At 38.8% G+C, this 21,007-nt stretch overlaps 1 protein-coding gene across 1 annotated transcript; it reads left to right on the top strand.

Annotated features, from left to right (window-relative positions):
- Nucleotides 1-2,564: 2,564 nt before the first annotated feature.
- Nucleotides 2,565-19,357, top strand: srsf6a (serine and arginine rich splicing factor 6a). The gene is made up of 6 exons (XM_081386732.1): nt 2,565-2,778; nt 10,064-10,302; nt 15,836-15,951; nt 16,295-16,497; nt 18,306-18,383; nt 18,467-19,357. Exons 1-6 carry the CDS (start codon nt 2,672-2,674, stop codon nt 18,924-18,926), a joined length of 1,203 nt encoding a protein of 400 aa, XP_081242858.1. The 5' UTR covers nt 2,565-2,671; the 3' UTR covers nt 18,927-19,357.
- The last annotated feature ends 1,650 nt before the right edge of the window (nt 19,358-21,007 follow it).

Here is a 21,007-nt window from a genome sequence, read left to right as displayed (position 1 = left end):
TGATCACCGTTGTGGTGACCTCAAACAAAACATAATCAACAATTAAACCTCTTAATCAACTTTTGATTACAACAATGTCAGTGCAGGGCCGGCCCGAGGCATAAGCGAACTAAGCGGCTGCTTGGGGCCCCCTCGCCACCAGGGGGCCCCCCAAGCGAGTTTTTTTTTTTTTTTTTTTTTTTACTTATTAATTAACTTAAACAAAAGACATAAATGAATGAATGGATTAATAATTCAAGACAAGAAAATTCTGATTTCAGTACTGCCTACAACTGGTGCTGTGACTGCCAGTGTTTGAGTCATGCGCATAACCTCGCGTGCACAGACAATTCGTGCGCAAAGTCACGGTAATGATAAGCCATGTCACAAAAATTTGATTTGATCAATGATTTATCCTTTAAGTTTAATGATATTCAGAACAGAACAAGGATAAAAAATAACTAAAAACAAGCCAAAACGAATTAATTGAAAGCGAAAGTGAAAGCGGCGTTGGGCTCACGTATCTCTCTCATTAGAATCAAAATGTTTCAACATTCGCGATGGATTTGGATGGCAAACTGTTCTTTATTATAGGCTTATTTGTACTTCACCCACGTTCCAATATCGAAGAAAAAAATAATTGTGCTTGAAATTCAATCGAGGGGAAAAATTATTCTCTTCACATGCGCAAAAATGTGCTTGGAAACATCACAGTGGGGGGTGCTTAGGCTCCGCAGCGCTGAATGGTACGAATTAGGCTACTACTAACTATTTAAACAGAGCAGTGTAATTTGTATATGTTAGGTTGACTATTTTTTTATTATATTTTATTACGGCTATAACGAACAGGCTGCGATATCATTGCAATGGTATGTTGTGTGTCTGTGTGTGTGTGTGTGTGTGTGTGTGTGTGTGTGTGTGTGTGTGTGTGTGTGTGTGTGAGGCGCGGACGCGATCGAACAGTGGAAACATAAAAACATACTCCGTCATGTTCATACAAGACATCATTCAAACTGCAAAGTGTTGCAAAAATGTTGGAGGATATTTTGCAAATTATTATTTTTTATATGTTTTGTGACAATTTGTTTTCAGAAGTTTCAAAGAGTTAGTAAAAGAGTAAAGAAGAAGTTAAAACATTTTTAAGTATATCTATTTTTTATTAAGTATTTATTTTGTATTAATACATAACCTCATTGTATTAATTTATAATGTAACATTATAGAGTGACATTGTGTCAATAATCGTCAAGCACAGGGGACTCCGCATGGTGGGAGGGGGCCCCCTAATCAAATTCTGCTTAGGGCCCCCAAAAGGCTCGGGCCGGCACTGTGTCAGTGATTCTGCTGTGATGTTTCAGGAACATTATACTAACCTTTAAATTACATTCTATTGACATTAAAGAAACTGGACATTTTATGTTCTTGGAATGTTCCTAGAATTTTTTTATGTTAATAAAAATTAAGTTTCCTTTGTATTCCCGATGAACCCCTTTTATATGATGATGGTGAGGACACTATATGATGCATTAAGTCACTGATTGTGATAATTGATGAATCTTCGCAATGAGTTGATATTATATATGTTTGTGCTTTGAATAGTTTGTTGTCTATGCCTGATGAAGGTCATTGGACCGAAATGTTGCGGCAAATAAACCAATTTTGATACTTTTGAAAGTATTGATAGTGTGCCGGACATTCTTTTGTTTTTAAGAATGTTTCAGGATCATCATAGTTACCTTTTGTTTTTTTTTAAATGTTCCTTTAACATGAATAAAACTGAATATTTTAACATTTCCATAACCAAAACAGAATGTTCGGAAAACAAAAATCCGTTGTGAGATTTATTAAGTCCTTATCGTTCCTCTGTTTTTTTCACACAATGAAAATAATGTGACTGTGTAAAGTGTATTAATTAAAAGCATGTGCACAATGAACTTGTTTTTGTGCACAAAATGTTTTTGTATATGATGTCATAGGCTAATATTACCTTGGTGGGCTTTTTGGGAACAGCACCCATGGGTTAAGGGAGTCATTCCTTAAAAACCCAACTTGACAGAAGAGTTCCATTAATGTTAATTATGTTTAGAGGTTGTTGTTTCTTTGTTTGTTTGTTTTTTAGCTCAATATACATTTTTATTTTATTAGTGTTATTTAAAAAATACACACACACACACACACACACACACACATATTCCATTGATGTTAATTATGTTTAGAGGTTGTTGTTTGTTTGTTTTTTAGCTCAATATACGTTTTTATTTTATTAGTGTTATTAAATACACACACACACACACATATATATATATATATATATATATATATATATATATATATATATATATATATATATATATATATATATATATATATATATATATATATATATATATATATATTCAATCGTTCTATCGCATATATCAGTCTGTCCTGAACTTGGTACAGAATACTTCTTTTAAATGTGAAGAAAATATTAGCGGTTCATCACCGGATACTATATAATAACTTTTGATTTGACTTCGTGCCTCAGGAAAAAGACGCCTTTTAGGACTTTTAAGTTGAAAACACTCTTATTTTAGAAGGTGCGCTTCAGGTCGAAGAGCTTCCGGTTTACATCACGACAAAGGTCTGTCGTGGCTGTTTTCATTTTTTAGAGGTAATCGGTGTTACGGTTGCTGAGCTCAAACAAAATCAACATGCCTCGAGTTTATATCGGAAGGTTGAGTTATCATGTCCGCGAAAAAGATATCCAGAGGTTTTTCGGTGGCTATGGGAAGCTCCTGGAGGTGGATCTGAAAAACGGGTGAGTTCATTCATCTGCACGCGACACGAGGGAGGTAACGGTAGATCCAGCGTGCACTGATATTAAATAAATCCATATTTCAAATTATACGGTTGGTTTCCAGCTGCAACTATTAGGTTAATATTAAGTTCAAGGTCTAAACATTGAGTTGTTACATATAACAGGAGAACTAAACTGAAGAGCCAGTTGATGTAACCAATATGAGTTTGTTTATTTGCAGTCGTTGAGTAAACGATATCGCATTATCAGTGACTGCAAATAAACAGACCGATATTCGCTTTGGCTGTGCATGTTTTGTCGCAGAAGTATTCGGCTGATTGTCTCGCCACGTTTACACGCTTCAAGCGCCTCCATTTTCTCGGCCTAGAATCAGAAGTGAAATGAGCGCCAGAGATGCAGTCAATGAACGGTCCGCTGTGTTTGTGTGTCTCATTATCACCGCGTGTAAAATTCTCTCTCACAAACACACACACACACACACGTTTTGTTTCTTGAGAGAGCCAGTATATTGTTATTTGACTTAATCTTCTTCCGGGTGTTTTTTGGTGACTATTTTGTATTTTCTCATATAGCGCTTTTCTGGCTGTCCATCTTTCTAGCAATGCCTACCAACTAGTTTTGGACATGCTAGCTAATTGATAACATCCTAACAACCACCCAGAAAACCTGCTAAGTCTGTCTGATAGACTACATGGCCTTACACTTGTAACTTATAAAAACTACTTTGATCTGGAACCCTTAATTTCAAACTTTTTAAATTACTTCAAACTTTCTAGCCAGGCTTTCTCAAGCCAACATCAACCTTTTTTTTTTTTTTTACCTTTTTTTTTTGGTTGTAATTACAGTCAAACACATTGATTGTGCAATAAAGTAGATTTTTGCAATCAGTATTAATTTAATTAATTTATGGCCTGGTTTCACAAATACGGCTTAGGCCTAGATTAAGTCAGGATTAGCCTAGGCCTTAGTTCAATTAGGACTTTTAAGTAGCTTTTATAAACGTGCCTTTAAAAACATAGCCTAACTGCTGTGCATCTTGAGACAAAACAATGGCACTGACATATTTTAAGATATGCCAGTGCAAGCTGCTTTGTTAAAACTGCTCAAACATGTATTTTAGCCTGCGACTAGGCTTATAGTCTTTCCATTGGGTTCAACAGCATTCAGAATGGCTTTTCACACTTGAAATGGTTAACCCTGGGTCATTGTAAACCCTGGGTTAACAATCCTGCTTCATGCTTCACACTGCTCGTAATTAACCCAGAGTTAACAATTAATCCTTGGTATTCATTAGCTGGCGTTTCACACAATGCATTCCTAAACCCTGGGTTAATGTCCTTGTCTGCATATTTGCGGTGTGATGATTGGATGAACACTGCGTGAACGCAATGGCCAATCAGAGACATCTATGTTGAGCACGTGAACACAATGGCCAATCAGAGACATCTATATTGAGCACGTGAACACAATGGCCAATCAGAAACATCTATGTTGAGCATGTGAACACAATGGCCAATCACAGACATCTATGTTGAGCACGTGAACACAATGGCCAATCACAGACATACATGTTGAGCGTGTGAACACAGTGGCCAATCACAGACATACATGTTGAGCGTGTGAACACAATGGCCAATCACAGACATACACGTTGAGCGTGTGAACACAATGGCCAATCAGAGACATCTATGTTGAGCGTGTGAACACAATGGCCAATCACAGACATGTATGTTGAGCACGTGAACACAATCACAGACATGTACAGTGTGTGCAGAATTATTAGGTACATTGATTTTCTGATGATATTTTATTTCTAGGCACATTTTACCAGTTCCAAACCACATTAATCTTAACTACTATTCATTTTGTATTTTAATCATTTATAAGTGATATTTAATTGTTCATGGAGGCTGGAAATGAAAAACGCCTTGTATTCAGGTGTGCATAATTATTACTAGGCACGTTTTCTTTTCTTTTAAAGTCAAAAAAGAGATTTAACTTAAATTTAACTTAACTAAAAAAAGACCCCCGGTTTTTTTTATTATTATTTCAAATCACTATTTTTATTATCAGCATCTTTTATAAAATAATACACAAAAAGTTTCAACATTGCGATTCTATCTGTACACAGTAGTTATAGGTCTACACTCTTTCACAGACATATTCACGTTTAAACTCGATACACTTAAAAAAACGTATTCAATGCATTACTTCTATATGGATTTATGTTAAGTTGCTCAAGCAAGTGGCAAAACATTTAAACACATAGGCTAGGCCTTATGTTAAAGGATTAGTTCACCTCAAAATGAAAATGTCCTGATAATTTACTCACCCCAATGCCATCCAAGATATCCATATCTTTCTTTCCTCAGTGGAAAAGAAATTAAGTTTTTTGAGGGAAAACATTTCAGGATTTTTCTACACAGAATGGACTTCAATGGCAACCAAGATGTTTAAGTCCAAATCAATGCAGTTTCAAGGGGCTCTGCACGATCCCAGCTGAGGAATAGGGTCTTATCTAGTGAAACGGTTGGTCATTTCCTAAAAAAAAAAAATTATATACCTTTCCAACGTGATGATGCAATGCGTGACGCGTCGCAGACCAGCACAAGACGAACAATTGTGATTGAATATACATTTAGTATATACATTTTTATTTTATTTTTAGGAAATGACCGATCGTTTCGCTAGATAAGACCCTATTCCTCAGCTGGGATCGTGCAGAGCCCTTTGAAACTGCATTGATTTGGACTTCAACATCTTGGTTGCCACTGAAGTCCATTGTGTGGAGAAAAATCCTGAAATGTTTTCCTCAAACTTAATTTCTTTTCCACTGAAGAAAGAAAGACATGAACATCTTGGATGGCATTGGGGTGAGTAAATTGTCAGGAAATTTTCATTTTGAGGTGAACTAATCCTTTAACATCTCAAACATTTTAAATTAAAACATACAATTGACAAACACAGCTCTCTCATACCTTTTCCTTTGCATTTAAATCTTTTTTACAAGAAATATTTTGGGTCACAAAGAACTTGTTTTCCACCTCCGCGAACAGACGAGTAGGCTAGATCCATTATGTCGCATTGAGGCACTGTCTAGTTTTCCTTGCTTTAATTCCCCCGGGCTTAAAAGTTAAAAAGAAAATGACTGAAATAGCAGTATAATTTTATCAAATGCATTTTTGGTGAGATTACTATATTTTCATGTCAATCCGTGTTGACCACGAGCCATGCGCTGTCACTTTAATTCAGCGTGTGCTGTATTATATATCACTAATTAAATATACAAAATTTAATAGTAGTTAAGATTAATGTGGTTTGGAATTGGTCAAATGTGCCTGGAAAAAAAATATGATCAGAAAATCAATGTGCCTAATAATTCTGCACACACTGTATGTTGTGTGTTTGAACGCAATGGCCAATCAGAGAAATATGTTGAGCACGTGAACGCAATGGCCAATCCCAGACATGTACACTATATTGCCAAAAGTTTTGGGATGTCTGCCTTTACATGCACATGAACTTTAATGACATCCCATTCCTAATCCGTAGGGTTTAAAATTGAGTTGGCCCACCATTTGCAGCTATAACAGCTTCAACTCTTCTGGGAAGGGTTTCCACAAGGTTTAGGAGCGTGTTTATGGGAATTTTTGGCCATTCTTCTAGAAGTGTATTTGTGAGGCCAGGCACTGATGTTGGACGAGAAGGCCTGGCTCACAGTCTCTGATCTAATTCATCCCAAAGCTGTTCTATCAGGTTGAGGTGCAGGCCAGTCAAGTTCCTCCACACCAAACTCGCTCATCCATGTCTTTATGGACCTTGCTTTGTGCACCAAGACTCGTCCATTGGATTACTAGACAGAAAAGCGTGATTTGTCACTCCAGAGATTGAGAACATGTATCACTGCTCTAAAGTCCAGTGCTTTACACCACTGCATCCCACGCTTTACATCGCTCTTGATGTAAGGCTAGGCTGCAGCTGCTCGGCCATGGAAACCCACTCCATGAAGCTCTACAAACTGTTCTTGAGCTAATCTGAAGGCCACACAAAGTTTGAAGGTCTGTAGCTATTGATTTCTATTGAACCCTGGACTACCACTTTGTGGCTGAGTTGCTGTTGTTCCCAATTGCTTCCACTGTTATAATACTAGGGCTGTACTCAACCAAAGAAAATCTTAAGTTTTCGACTAAAAATCGACTAAAATCGGCTAAAAATGACGTTAGGAAAAAAACTTTAAATTAATTAGCTGCGCACTGTTTGCAGTACTTGGTAGCCTTGTTGTCCGCCTAAATGAATTATAAATAAACATAAAAAACTAGTTGGCTATTTGCAGTATTAAATCGTTTTTGACGTAATTAATTTGCACTGAAATGAGTCTGACACACGAGTCTGTCGGCTCTGACAGCGTTGCATCACGTGCACCTGCGCAATATCATAGCCTATGATTTCCGAAAATAGTACTATGTTGTCAACTAGTGATATCATGACAAGAACTTTTGAGGAATATGTAACAATTTAGACAATTGTTTCTGTCATATGTATTATAATAACTGACAGACACTATTTCAGCCGCTCTGTGCAGCTTGCAGAGTGAGGCTGAACCTATTTTTTACAGTCTATGGGCTGAACATAGGAGCTCAGCTTCGCGGCTGAGACTCGAATAGACTATTAACTTAAACACAAAAGGCACGTCCACTTTAATAAAAAAATATTTATTAAACAAACCAGATCAAGTAATATTCAGCAAACCTTCTAGTAGCCTACTTTCTTCAATCTGTCCGTCTTCTCCGGTGAGTTGGGCTAATCCAAAAGAAGTGAAAACAAGGGGGGTGTTCTGAAGACAGACTGTTACCTGTGAAACAGGGGTGCTCTGAAAACACCCCCATTAGCAATTAGTGCTTTCCACCTGATGAAATGAACGTGTCAAAACTGATTAAATGAACACGGCAAAACTGATTACCGGTAAATGAACGCGACAAAAGTAATGAAATGAACGCGGCAAAAAATCGACCAATCAGAATTTTGGTCGAGCCAGAACGTATCGACCAAATAATCGACTAATCGACTGGGAGAATACAGCCCTATATAATACCACTAACTGTTGACCGTGGAATACTTAATTACTGAGGAAATTTCATGAATGGACTAGGGATGTTGCGGTGACGGATTTTTTCCACCGGTTAATCGACGTGTAAAAGAACCGGTAATCCCGGTGTCACCGTGGTTGCGTGTCGGGGATTTCGGGTGGCCGAAAATGCGGACGTGCACACGTCTCAATTTACTTTCACTTTAATTAGCGGCAATTCAGTAGCATTTGTTTGAATTAATCATGGGTTAATTTATTTTATTCTTAATAAAAATACACAAAACAATAAGACACTCGCTTGTATTACACACATCTTTATTGCAAAATGAATAATAACTTAACACCATGTAAAAACTAAACAAAAGCACTTATGAAACACCTTTAACGTGTTTTTATTAACAAAACGAACCACTGCACACATCGTGCAAGTATCAAACAAGAAATTATATAAAAAAAATCACTATTCGTTAAATAAAGTGCCTGCCTTTTTCAGCAAAAAAAAAAAAACACCGCACAACGATCGAATATGAAACGAACGAACATCAAAAACTTTGTTAAATAAGGTAGCCTACCCGAATAATCACTGGACACTTAAGTGCAAAAAAAACTAATATAAAAATATTAAACTCACGTTTGCATTTCTCTTTGAAACCAGATCTTCCGCCATTCTTTGCCAGTTAGCTCGCCTCACTCTCCTCAAATGATAAATGAAATCGGACACCTGTTGCTTTACTGCGGCGCTCGTTCCGCTTACGCTAAATTACGAAGGCACGTAGTCACTAACTGAATTAAGTGCTTTATTACTATAGGCTAAAACTTCAACACGATGGGGACGGTGCCGGTGGTCAAGTGCTATGACCGGTAGGTGGGTTAAACACCGTGTATCACCGGTAACACCGACTATCGCAACAAGCCTAGAATGGACTAGGTGGCAACCTATCACAGTACCAGGCTTAAATTCACTGAGCTCCTGAGACCCATTCTTTCACATGTCTCTAGAAGCAGTCTGCATGCCTAGGTGCTTGATTTTAAGGGGTGTCCCAATACTTTTGGCAACATAGTACAATAGCCAATCAGAGGTGATTTAAGAATCCGTTCAACAGCGCTCAAAATGCTAGAGGGAAATGCTGGTATCGTTACATTTTAAAAATTTCAAAACAAAACTAGGTTACACTAGGTTATACTATAAAGTTTATACTAAACAGGCTTTTCAGACTATAAAGGTAAGAATGAAATGGTCTCCTCTTCACTCCAATTGCCGCACATATTGTCACCATTTTACATTTTCCCCTGAACCGCTGCGTTTCTGTGAATGAGGCTCTTGATTAGCTGTCACCTGTCGACTGCTAAATATCTAGTCGTAATGTTCTAACACTGTACAGTCTTTCACAGTGTTGCACGTTTGGCACCGCAATCCGGGGTTATCAGCACAAATGTGTTGCTATTCATGAGCCCGGGTAAAAACCAGCTCCTAAATTACAATTGTGAGACTTTCCTTTTCCCCTGGGTTTAAAGCGGAGTTTAGAACAATGATAACTCTGGGTTGAGCATAGGGATGTCACTTTGCGTTCGAAAATCAATTGCACAATCGATCGGACCAACCAACACAAGTTTCGAAAACTAAAATAGGGAATCGATTTTAACGGCCTTCTCTCGGAGCGCGTCCAGCTCGTCACGATACGCCTGCAGCGAACGCGCGTCACACAGCAACTGCAGGCTCTGGCAAACACACATAACAGCAAATTATACTTCTGTGTCTCTTTTTACTACAAAAATGTAAATTCTGCCGGTATACAGACAGTCTCATGCATACAGAGTGATGTTATGGCAGTCCACTCTGCTTATTGTTTTTTGAGAATGTTGCACTCCTGTTTGTTATTGTGCACGAAACCCCATGCCAATAAATCATCAGGAATATTGCTGACTTGTGCGCGTCTCGAGCGCCCTCTTTACGTTCGTCCTAATGCCTGTTAGTTGTCCGTGGATTTGCCCATATTTGGTGTTTAAAATGGAAACGTCTTTAGACATGGAAAATCGATTTTACAATCGAATCAGTGAACACTTATGTCTCAAAAATCGAATAGAATTTTTTCACAAAAGTGACAGCCCTAGTTGAGCACAGTGTGAGAAGTCTTGGGTTTAACCACTGTAACCTGCATTGCTTGTTAGCCTTGGGCCTAATCAGGTCTGTCTTCATAGGTATGGCTTTGTAGAGTTTGAAGACACCCGTGATGCAGATGATGCCGTCTATGAGCTGAACGGTAAAGAGCTGTGTGGAGAGCGGGTCATGGTGGAGCACGCCAGAGGTCCTCGCCGAGACCGCGACAGCTACGGAGGCGGAGGAGGAGGAGGCGGAGGCGGCGGCGGCGGCGGGGGTTATTATGGTGGCGGTGGCGGCAGTGGTGGAGGAGGAGGAGGTAGAGGAGAAGGACGCAGCAGTAAGTACAATAACATCAGTTATGTTGTGTCTTATTGCAGAGAGTACTTGGTTTTACATTTCTGGAAACCAGATGCTTCTAAGAGGATTTTAAGTGTAAGCATTAAGCAAGAATATATCAGAAAACTTGCTACCCAGATTTATACTACTTGCATGTAATTTTTTTTCCTTGCGGTTAATTTAACAAGCAATTATTAATTTCTGTGTTTGCATTTATATCAAACATCATGCTGTCAATATCAACTGCTATTATTAAGCTAATGTTTTCTTTCCCCTCCTTTCTTTACGTTTTTTTAGTAGGGCTGGGCGATATGGCCAAAAAAATCATATCTTTCACGTTATTTCACATCTTGCCCAATGTTGCCCTACAAACAATGTTCACATTGAAGGCTATGAAAACATATATAGTGAATGCAACTATCTATTAGGGGTGCACCGATCCGACTTTTTCAGTCCCGATACCGATACCGATGCCTGGGCTTTGTGTATCTGTCGATACCAGATACCGATCCGATACTATAGTTGAATTAATAATAAACTGTATACCTTCCACCTTATACCTTCCTTGAAGAGACTAAAGGCACCAGACTTTACTAACTAAACATAACTAAGACAAAATAACAGATGTATGTAATGTGTTGTATTCTTATTTATTTAAAAAACAATTGTGCATTCAAATCGAAAATAGAATATAATCAAACTTCTTTAAATAAATGTAAAAAAAATCAAAATAAAATGTAGCGGTGGAAACAAAAAAACTGTGTTTCCAAAAATTGTAAACATGTAAAAATATAAAGTGCAAAGTCCTGCAACAGGAATTTAAAATGCAACATAGCAGCTGAACCTGAGAATAAAAAAATAAAAAGTTGGTCGAACAACAACTTGATCACACATACAAATAATAATAAACAAACATTGTAATGTCCATCACAAACATGACCTGTGAATGCTCACTTAATCAATGGCAAATTTAAATGTCAGTTTTAATGATCATTATGTTTCATATTTTTAAAAATGAAAACAAAAAGCAGGGTTGTGTTTTATATTTCGTGTTGTTAATATGCAGTAAAGATAATCAATGTACGCGTTTGCCTGAACCACATTTATGTGGCCATTAATATGTTTAAGTTTTTTTTTTTTAAATGAAAAGAGGCAGAGTGGTGTTGTATAACATACTTCGTTTTATTTTCGGCTAAAATATACATAAAGAGATTACCGGAGTAGCCAGAGCGAGCTGAGTGACGCGATCAAGAACGCTGCTGTTCCATTTGCAGAACAACCGGACTCGCGTCCTCTCGTCCTCGGGAGTTCGTTCTCCTGAGTCGAACTTGGCAAGTCTGAACTACCAAGGAGGACGCAAGTCCGAAGTTTGCGTACTTGGTATTGAGAAACGGCCTCTGGCTCGCTCCATGTTGCTTCTAGCATGCGACACGCGTGAAGCTGACGAATGACGTAGGTTCTGCTGCGACGAAAAAAAAAAAAAAAAAAACCTGGATCGGCCCGTGGATCTGTTATTTTTTCCGATCCCCGATCCAGCTATTTTATCAGTATCGCGGCCGATATCCGATCCTAATATCGGATCGGTGCACCCCTACTATCTATGCTATGCTATGCGCAAAAAAAGGGCTAAAATCACGTTACATTCTATTGTAACATTACAATAAAAAGTGTTTTAAAGCAGAAATTAGAATCACTAAATTAAAAATTAAACTAAATAAAAACAAAGCATAGACTAAATGTTAACTGGTAGGGCTGGGTATTGACACAAATTTCACAATTCGATTCGATTTCGATTCACAAGCTTGCAATTCGATTCGATTACGATTCGATTCGATTCAATATCGATTATTTTGGATATCAGGTACAATACATTGCAAATTTTCTCAAGGAAAACAAATCTCTTAATGCTGTAAACTATGGGAGTCAGTTGTAGCCTATAGGCTTCATTAGCCTACTATAATATTGAAGGTAAAAATTAACTGAGACACTTAAAATACACTTTTATTTATTTTTATAATAATGTTATATGAAATTCTATAACATTTTAAATGATGGCTGTCATAAAAAAACTTTCCAGATTTATTCAAACATGCATTAAATATTGAAGAACATTAAAAATTATAATAATATATAATATGGTGCATATATTTAACCAAATGCTCCTCAGTCCTCTCTAGAGTTAACTTTTCTAGCTGACTTACGAGTTTATGGTCACTGGATATGTTTTTTCTGAGGTAAATGTGACGTTACATGACATTGTTTACTAACGTCTTTGCATGGTTGAAACACTGATTGAGCGATTCCATGAGACATGATACGGACTTCGATAAGTTGTACTCTATCTTTTAACACACTTTCAGATGCTCATTCATGTTTATTTCGCGCTGTAACTGGTATTAAGGCGGAAGAGTTGCTTCTGTTGCTTCTCTTGAGCTGAGCTGCGTCGGAGCGATCTCACGCCACAGCGCCAAAACGGTAATTATGTTTTTGAATTTCGTAAGAAAATGGACGTAATTTGAAATCTGAGACTTTGTTTCATATCAATAATAACAAAGCACAAAGATTATTGCGATTTATTGGATGGGATGTGCGCAACAATGATCCATTAATTCATCAACTGAAAACAGGATGACTAATCGATTCTTGGGATTTAAGAATCGATATTGTTTCATAAAAATGAGAATCGATTAAAATCGAGAAATCGATATTTTTTTACCCAGCCCTATTAACTGGTAATTATTACACGGCTCTGTGGAATACTTGATTCTGATTGGTCGATGGCGCCATCCAGCGGTGTGTTATTCCCAGATATCAACCGCTCAAAACAGAAAACGCAGGCTCATCCGGGTCACTGAAGTCAGCAGTGCTATACTATACACTCGCTAGGAAAGTTTTTTTTCTTCTTGGAAGTTTTGCGTTTGGTGATGAAATATGAACAATATTTTGTGTACAGTTATTTAATTATGCCACCCAGTATCGTGGACTCGCTCTCTCTTGTTTCTTACAAACGCAGCGGCGGCCATTTTGTGACTATTGTTTTGTACATTGTTTGATTATGAGATACAAAACGGTATGATTTTAAAACAGTTTAAAATTATATCTTATCACTATAATTGTGGTGAAATGCTGTGTAATAAGTGTTATGACTGTATACCGTATCCCTTAAATGTCCGTCTAGTTTTAACTCGCCGCGCTGCAACTGCTCTCTCCACGGGAACTTTGCGTTTAAAGACCTAATAAAATATTTAAACTCTAAAGATCAATATGTCATGTCTAATTATTTACTTATGTGGCAAGTAGCAGTGTAATAAGCGGTATAATGTACATCCAGCCGGTTGTTATCTCAGAATAACCCCCTTCAGGCTGATGGAGGAGCCTCATGCTAACAATGCAAACATTTTTGTGATATTATTTTATTTTATTTTTTAAAACGAGTATAAAAATGCCCCTCGTAAAGTTAATGTTTAAGTGTTAGTTTTTTTCCCTTTTTTTTGTTTTACCGTGGTATCGAGTATCGTGTGCTTTTGGTGGTATCGACTACTATTTTTGGCATCTTGACATCCCTCGTCATAATCATGGCGCTCATCTCCTATCGCCTGTTTGGCGGCGCTCACTCACTGAGGTCTGTGATGGATAGTGGCGACTCGCTTGTCCTCTCCTGACAGCTAAATGGAAATATTTGCATGACCTTGCATGATTTGTAAAACTACATCTTAAACATATTAAAAGCCGCAAGTATCTGTGAGAGCGTCTGACAGGGCAAGCAGTGTTAAACTATACACACGTTAACTATATATTACAAGTTGTTTTGAAACCTTCAGGACAGATTTGATGATTCACTTTCAGCAGCAGCTCACTCTGTATATCAATATAAACCTCATCCTTTATCGTTTATAAAAAATATATTGAAATATTGTTCAAACTCGATATACCACCCAGCCCTAACTTTCAGTGAAGAAATCCAAACCAGCTTCACACAGCTTTCTTGATTCCATATGTTCTCATTATTATTATGTTGATGTAATGCTAATGAAATGTCTTCACATCAGGGCAAGTCATTGCCAGTACTCTCTCAAAGACTGTACTTTGATTGAATTATTCAAATTAGGGGTGTAACAATATACCGTGTCACAATATATCGCAATACGAAAATGCAACAATATGTATCGTGGAGAGTGACGGTATGTATTGTGTATAGTTCACCCAAAATAAAAAAATACTGTGTGAGGAAAAAATTCAAGTTTCCGGAGTTTTAGTGTCAGTACTACATTACACTACTGTATATAATGTATAATAATGCAATGGGGGAATATTTGTGGGTCCTGATGAAGCCAAATATCTTGTTACCAGTAAAAGGGACCTACATTATTTTAAATATATCTAGCCAGTGAAAGAGTGCAAGCATATTCGTCTAAAATAGGCACCAAGTCCAAGCCTATTCATTTACACACCCAATGTAATACCAAATTTAGTATTGCAATAATAACGTATCATGAGTTCAGAATCGTGACATGAGGGTATCGTTACACCCCTAGTTCAGATACTTGTTATATGAAACATGTTACACTTTATTTTGTTAGAGGGTGTTTTACACCAGTGCTTCTCAAGCCTCATCTTCAATCCCCCCCCACTGCACATGTTGCATGCCTCCCTCATCGTACACACCCAGTTCAAGTCTTGCAGTCTCTACGAATGAGCTGCTGATTGGAGTCAGGTGTGTTCGATTAGGGACACATCCAAAATGTGCTGTGGGACAGGCTTGAGAAGCACTGCTTTATACAATGGTGTTTCCCCCCATATACCATTTATTCTTTCTTCTTGCCTTTTAAGCTTGTGTTCTAGCCCAGTGGAAAGTAACCATCAACGTCCATGTTAAAGTTTAATTTGATTTCCAATTTGATTTCCACAATAACAAAGTCCTTGATGTTTCAATTTGAAAGAGTCCAGTGGGGGCTGAGGCTGAGTCCAAGTGTCGTTGTGGCTAAGATGACTACCTGACCGGTTTGGCCTTGGCCTCTTCACCTTACAATGTGTGTGTGACCTTTGCCCCTTGATGCTTTGGCTGACCTAACCGGAAGCCAAGATGACAGCAGCCTTTTGCCAATAGACCAGGGGTGATGGTGAGGAATGCCACTAGTTATTGCTATGTTGTCCATATGGAAAGCCTCTAGCCAAAATGTAATAGAAATACCTGAAATGGAGACATTGTACGGGCAAGATGTTCATGCGAGGATTTGTGAGCCTAAATATTAGACATTTAAATGTATCATGCTGCCTATCAAAATATAATTTTTGCCCTGAACGACCTGGGAACGATTGTCTTGTTGTCAGTCTTATCAGCTTCTCTCTTATCCAAATAGTAAAGCCTTTTCTGGGAGGCAACAAACTGCTCTTGAGTCTGAACAGGTTGGCAATAAGCAACAGAGGGCAAATATGACTTGTATCCTCATAGGTTCTAATGTTAATTCAGTGGCGTCCATCTTTCCTTGATTTCTCTGTCATAAAAGGATGTCCCCTTCCCTTTTCTCCTGAAGGTGGTTACAGCAGCAGAAGTCGCACCGGTAGGGACAAGTATGGTCCTCCTGTTCGCACCGAGCACCGGCTCATTGTGGAGAATCTCTCCAGTCGCTGCAGTTGGCAAGACCTTAAGGTAACGCCGGTGATGTACACGCATTATTGCTGACCGCATTCCTGTTTGCATTTTTTCGATTCTCACACCATTGCATATAAAGGGATTAATTACACTTAATGGCAACCGGTTTGAAATAACTTCTTCTGTGCACTGATGTGGCATCATATTACAGAATGAGGCAGAAATTAATTTATTTTATAGTATTCTGTACTGTGGTCATGGCTATGTCGATTGGCATTGCATTATAAATATACATTATCCTTTGAAAAATCTATGTCGGGTATTTTCATTAGTCAAGTATGTACTTTTGCCGTCACAAGCTATGTTGTGCACAGAGGTGAAGGTTGTGTTCCCTTCGCAGGACTTCATGCGCCAGGCGGGTGAGGTGACCTATGCAGACGCACACAAGGAGCGCGCCAACGAGGGAGTCATTGAGTTTCGCTCCATCTCGGACATGCAGAGAGCGCTGGACAAGCTGGATGGAACGGACATCAACGGCAGGAAGATTCGTCTGGTTGAAGACAAGCCGCGGCGTCGGCGCTCATACTCCGGGAGCCGCTCTCGGTGAGTGCTCAAGTTTAACCTCCAATTATTTGATTTTTAATATTCAAGACACTTTAAAGCTTTGCTAGGATTGAGAAATCTTGCTGGGCACTAGGAGTGAAACGATACCCTCATGTCACGGTCCAATACATCATCATGATACTGAACTCACGATACCATATTATTGCGATACTCTAAGACATATGATAAAAGTTTAACAAAAAATTTACTGTTGATTAAAATAAAAAAAATTGTGGCTGTAAATGAACAGGCTTAGACTTGGTGCTGGAAACCCAAAGCTCAGGACAATAGAGACACCAGAATAACAATATTCATGATTCTGAAGCTGACAATACAGAATTATTCTAGATGAATATGCTTGAACTCTGTCGATGACTAGATATATTAAAAATAATGTAGGCCACTTTTTACTGGTAACATGTGACATCATCAGGACCCACAAATATTCCCCCATTGCATTATTATACATTATTTTCAACATTTATATACAGTAGTGTAATGTAGTACTGACACTAAAACTCTAATTTTTTTTTCTCATTAATTTTGGGTGAACTATACACAATACATACTGTCACTCTCCACGATAAATATTGTTGCATTTTTGTATTGCGATATATTGTGACACACCTACTGGGCACTTTTCACCTCTGGTGTACCACAAGGTTCTAGCTTGGGCCATAATTTATTGCTGGTTATTACTTTAAAGTTAACCTATTATGCAAAGTTCAGTTGTTGGACATAATTGTATCCGCAGTGCGTACACAACCTAGCCTGGCAAGCCAGACCTACATCAAGATGTTAGACACGGCTCAATCCGAGGGGCGGGATAAACGGCTGTCTTTCAAATTCCCTCTGCACGCAATAGGACAGCGCTTCAACCAACCAGTGCATTTTCCCAACAGCGGAGCTAACCTTAGTTGATAGATTCAACTTTTGAATCTGGCCGGCAAAACTACGAACACATCTTCCTTTTTTAAGAATGACTTCAGTGCCGTTCTTTGCTCTTTTCTCAAAGAAAAGCTTAACTCCAAGTCCTCCAGAGTCGCGGCCAAAGCCGATTCGAAAGACTGTTCGCCAGAAGCAGCAACTCTTCTTTGTTTTCAAGTAGCAGGGAACCGTCATAACTCTGTCGTCATTATGTTAAGCCCGCCCCGCCTACTCTATACACGATGTGATTGGCCTGACCCAATTTAGCTTTTTACAGCTCCGAAAGTCAACGGAGAGTTGCTAGACTACCCTGGCTGCAAAATACATTTTGCTGCCGCTAGGGTGCGTCTAGATCTCTAGGCTATACACAACCACCCTATTATGACAAATCCATTCACTCCATTTGTAATGTTCTCCATAAATCAGAAAGTGTCTCTAAATGAGACATTCAGGAATGCATGTGTTGTGATGTCACAGTAGAGCAGGCCCCGCCCCCACGACCCTATTAGCATAGCTCCTCCCCTGATTGAGCTGCACACGTTTAACTCGTCGCCAGAGCTTTCAAGTACATTCAAGGTCAAGAGCAGCGGGTGATCATCTGTTTCTCTTCTGTTGTTTGATTCACATTAACAGCATAGACAGCAGCAGGTACTGTATATCAGGCCGCTCTCACTTTAACACACTCGTCTAATATACACATACGACGACTTCCTTTTTTAATGGCTTTTTTCTCTCCCATCTTATATTCACTGGACAAACAGTCCTGCCTCATACTGAATGCTGCTAAGATAAGAGCCGCAGTATTTACACTTACAGTTGACTCTGCATATAATGCTGGGATAGGAGCGTGTTAACAAACTATTCTTTTCTTTTTCCCCCAGGTCTCGTAGCCGGCGTCGTTCTCGTAGTAGGAGTCGGCGTAGCAGCCGTTCTCGGAGCAACTCAAGATCTCGCTCAAGGTAGGAATAAATAAAGAAATTGATTTAAATGTGAGTAGTTGTTTGTTTTTCCTTTCCCTTCAGCTTCTGATTGTCTTTTGTAGGTCTCGCTCTCGCCGACGCCGCTCCCGCTCCAGGTCCCGTTCCAAGTCAGGACACAAGTCTCGCTCCAAGTCTCCGTCGAGCAAGTCTCGCTCGCGCAACCGTAAATCTCGTTCTCGCTCCCGCACACACAAATCCCGCAGTCGATCAACCAGTCGCAAGTCTCGCTCCCGCTCAGATGAGCGCAAGTCCCGGTCTAAGAGCACTTCTAAAGTGAAGTCGGATCGCGGGCGGTCCCAGGAGAAGTCGGTCAGCAAGAAGTCCCGGAGCAGATCTGCTTCTCCTGTGGAGAATGGCGATGGGGGGCGTCCCAAGTCCAAGTCTGCTTCCCGCTCTCCAACACCTCAGGCTGGGAAGTCTCCAGACAGGCATTCACGCTCCCGCTCAAAGTCTGGCTCGCGCTCCAAATCCCGCTCCCGCTCCCGCTCCCGCTCCCGCTCCAGATCCAAGTCCCAAGACTAGTTTTAAGTGCCGTCTGAATTTTTTTGTTTTTGTTTTTTTCTTCCCCTCCCAGCTCTTTAAGAGTCCAGTTTTCCGGGATAGTTTTCTAATGGTAATGATGGGATCCAGGTCCAAGTTATTGCATTAGTTTTAACTTACCCATCTTCAACAGAGTGAATCATAGCTTCAATATTTTATATACGTACCAATGGCATGAGAATAATTAATTGATTTAATTTAGTGTGCTGCATGTCAATCTTTTTATAAACCATGATCCTCTGTGCCGTGGCTGGGAAAGGCCTCTCTCTCGGCAGCGGAACGACGGCCGCTGCGTCCTGTGGCTTAGAAAGTGCTAACTATTATCTGAAAAATCAAGGTTTCCTTTTCTTCATTTAATTAATTGAAAACTGTCTGATTTTGTTTTATTAAAATTTACAATCTAGTTCACTGTTGGTGTTTTGTTTTTTTTATGCTGTTTTTACCAAAACTCATTGTGAAGGGCTATACCAAAGATAACAATGCTGAATTTTGAATAATCATTTTAATTGGTGAATAGGGAAGTCCACAACTACAATAATGACACAGATGAACAATATCATTGCATTGCATTTTTTTTTTTCAGCTGATGAATGATCAGAATCCAGCATTAATGTTGTATTCTGATTGTCTGTCAATGTTTTTATCATTCATCAGCTGTATAAACTCAAGAACTCAAGTCTTTAAAGCAAAATATGACACATATTGTCACTTATAAGAGACAGAATCTTATGCATTGGTGTGGAATCTAATGTAGTTATAGTTCTTGTTGTGAACGGCCCTCAGGGGTTCACCGTCCTGCCGTCTGCAGTGAAGACTCCTGGTGTTAGAGCAGATCATGGCGGCTGGTGACCCTCTTCACTGCTGAAGCCTGATCTCTGTCTGCCTAGAGTTTGTGGTGCACTAGTCGGTCCCTAATCATGGAACCCAGTCGATCTGATTGGCTGTTCAGCTTCAAGAAGCAGTGCATGAGAACAAAAATATCAAAATTTCACAATTCTCAATACCAACTTCAATACCACAATAGAATATCTGACAAATGGAAGTTTTATTAAAAAAAAGTCCTTATTTACTGAAGACCAGTGAATGGTTAATACAATAAAAAAAACACATATATAGATTCACAAGAGGGCAGTATAGCACTATGAATGACATTATTTATTTTTGGACTAAAAAAAACATTCTGGATGTTTTTAAACTTAAATATTAAATTGAAGAAAAAAAAAGAAAAAATGGGTTTAGTTCTAATATTTGTATAATTTTATATAGAATTTTTAGAAGATATGAGGCTTTTAGTGTTTCCATTTTTGACATTAATCCCTCGCCATAGCAAAACTGTTTGAGATATTTATTATCTGTTTACAATTTAGCATATTTAATGTATTTTCATCATGTTGGAAAAGTTTGGTGGGAATAAAATAAACCACTTAAGAGGAGTGGGTAAAAATTCAGAGGCTGATTTTGCAAAGAAATCAACATTCAAACCAAAATATCTGACTTCCTGATGCTCAGAGCTAATGACTGTAAATTAGAAAATTGTCCGACTCGATGAGACCAATATGCGTACTGATTTTTGTGACTGTACATACAATTTTTCTGACTGTACATACAATTACCATAACCCCCCCCCCCCCCACACACACACACACACACACACTTTTGTCAAAAGCATTTAGAAAGTGACACACTTCCTGCTGCCAGTTGGTGGCGCTATAACTTTGGCTCACAATAGTTACATACATGCGATCGGCCTCTTACCACGAACACACTGCTGAAGTTTCATCAAGATCAGTCAATGTATGCAGAAGTTATAACGCTTCGTTTTTATCTTTTCTCGCCATAAATTCGTTTCCTCCCCACGGCCAAACCGTTCGAGATATCAAAAATCTGTCCGCAATTTACCATCCTCAATGTCTTTACTTCATGCTGACTGAGTTTGGTGGCAATTGAAAGAATTGCCTAGGAGGATTATTTCAAATACCAGAGCAAGCGTTCTCCAAACAACCCATTAAAGCCGACTTCCTGTTGGGCTGGCGTAAAACTTGACATAGGGAAAGTTGTTCGGC

Source organism: Scardinius erythrophthalmus (assembly GCF_964197995.2).
Source record: "Scardinius erythrophthalmus genome assembly, chromosome: 15".
NCBI lineage: Eukaryota > Metazoa > Chordata > Actinopteri > Cypriniformes > Leuciscidae > Scardinius > Scardinius erythrophthalmus.
The sequence above is the reverse complement of the archived record's forward strand: the minus strand, read 5'-3'. Positions and strand labels throughout refer to the sequence as shown.

Bases quoted from the DNA above. Each gene is read 5' to 3' on its own strand.
- srsf6a (XM_081386732.1), top strand. From the start codon at position 2,672: ATGCCTCGAGTTTATATCGGAAGGTTGAGTTATCATGTCCGCGAAAAA. The intron at 2,779-10,063 runs GTGAGTTCATTC...CTGTCTTCATAG, and splicing joins GAGGTGGATCTGAAAAACGG to GTATGGCTTTGTAGAGTTTG. The intron at 10,303-15,835 runs GTAAGTACAATA...TTTCTCCTGAAG, and splicing joins TAGAGGAGAAGGACGCAGCA to GTGGTTACAGCAGCAGAAGT.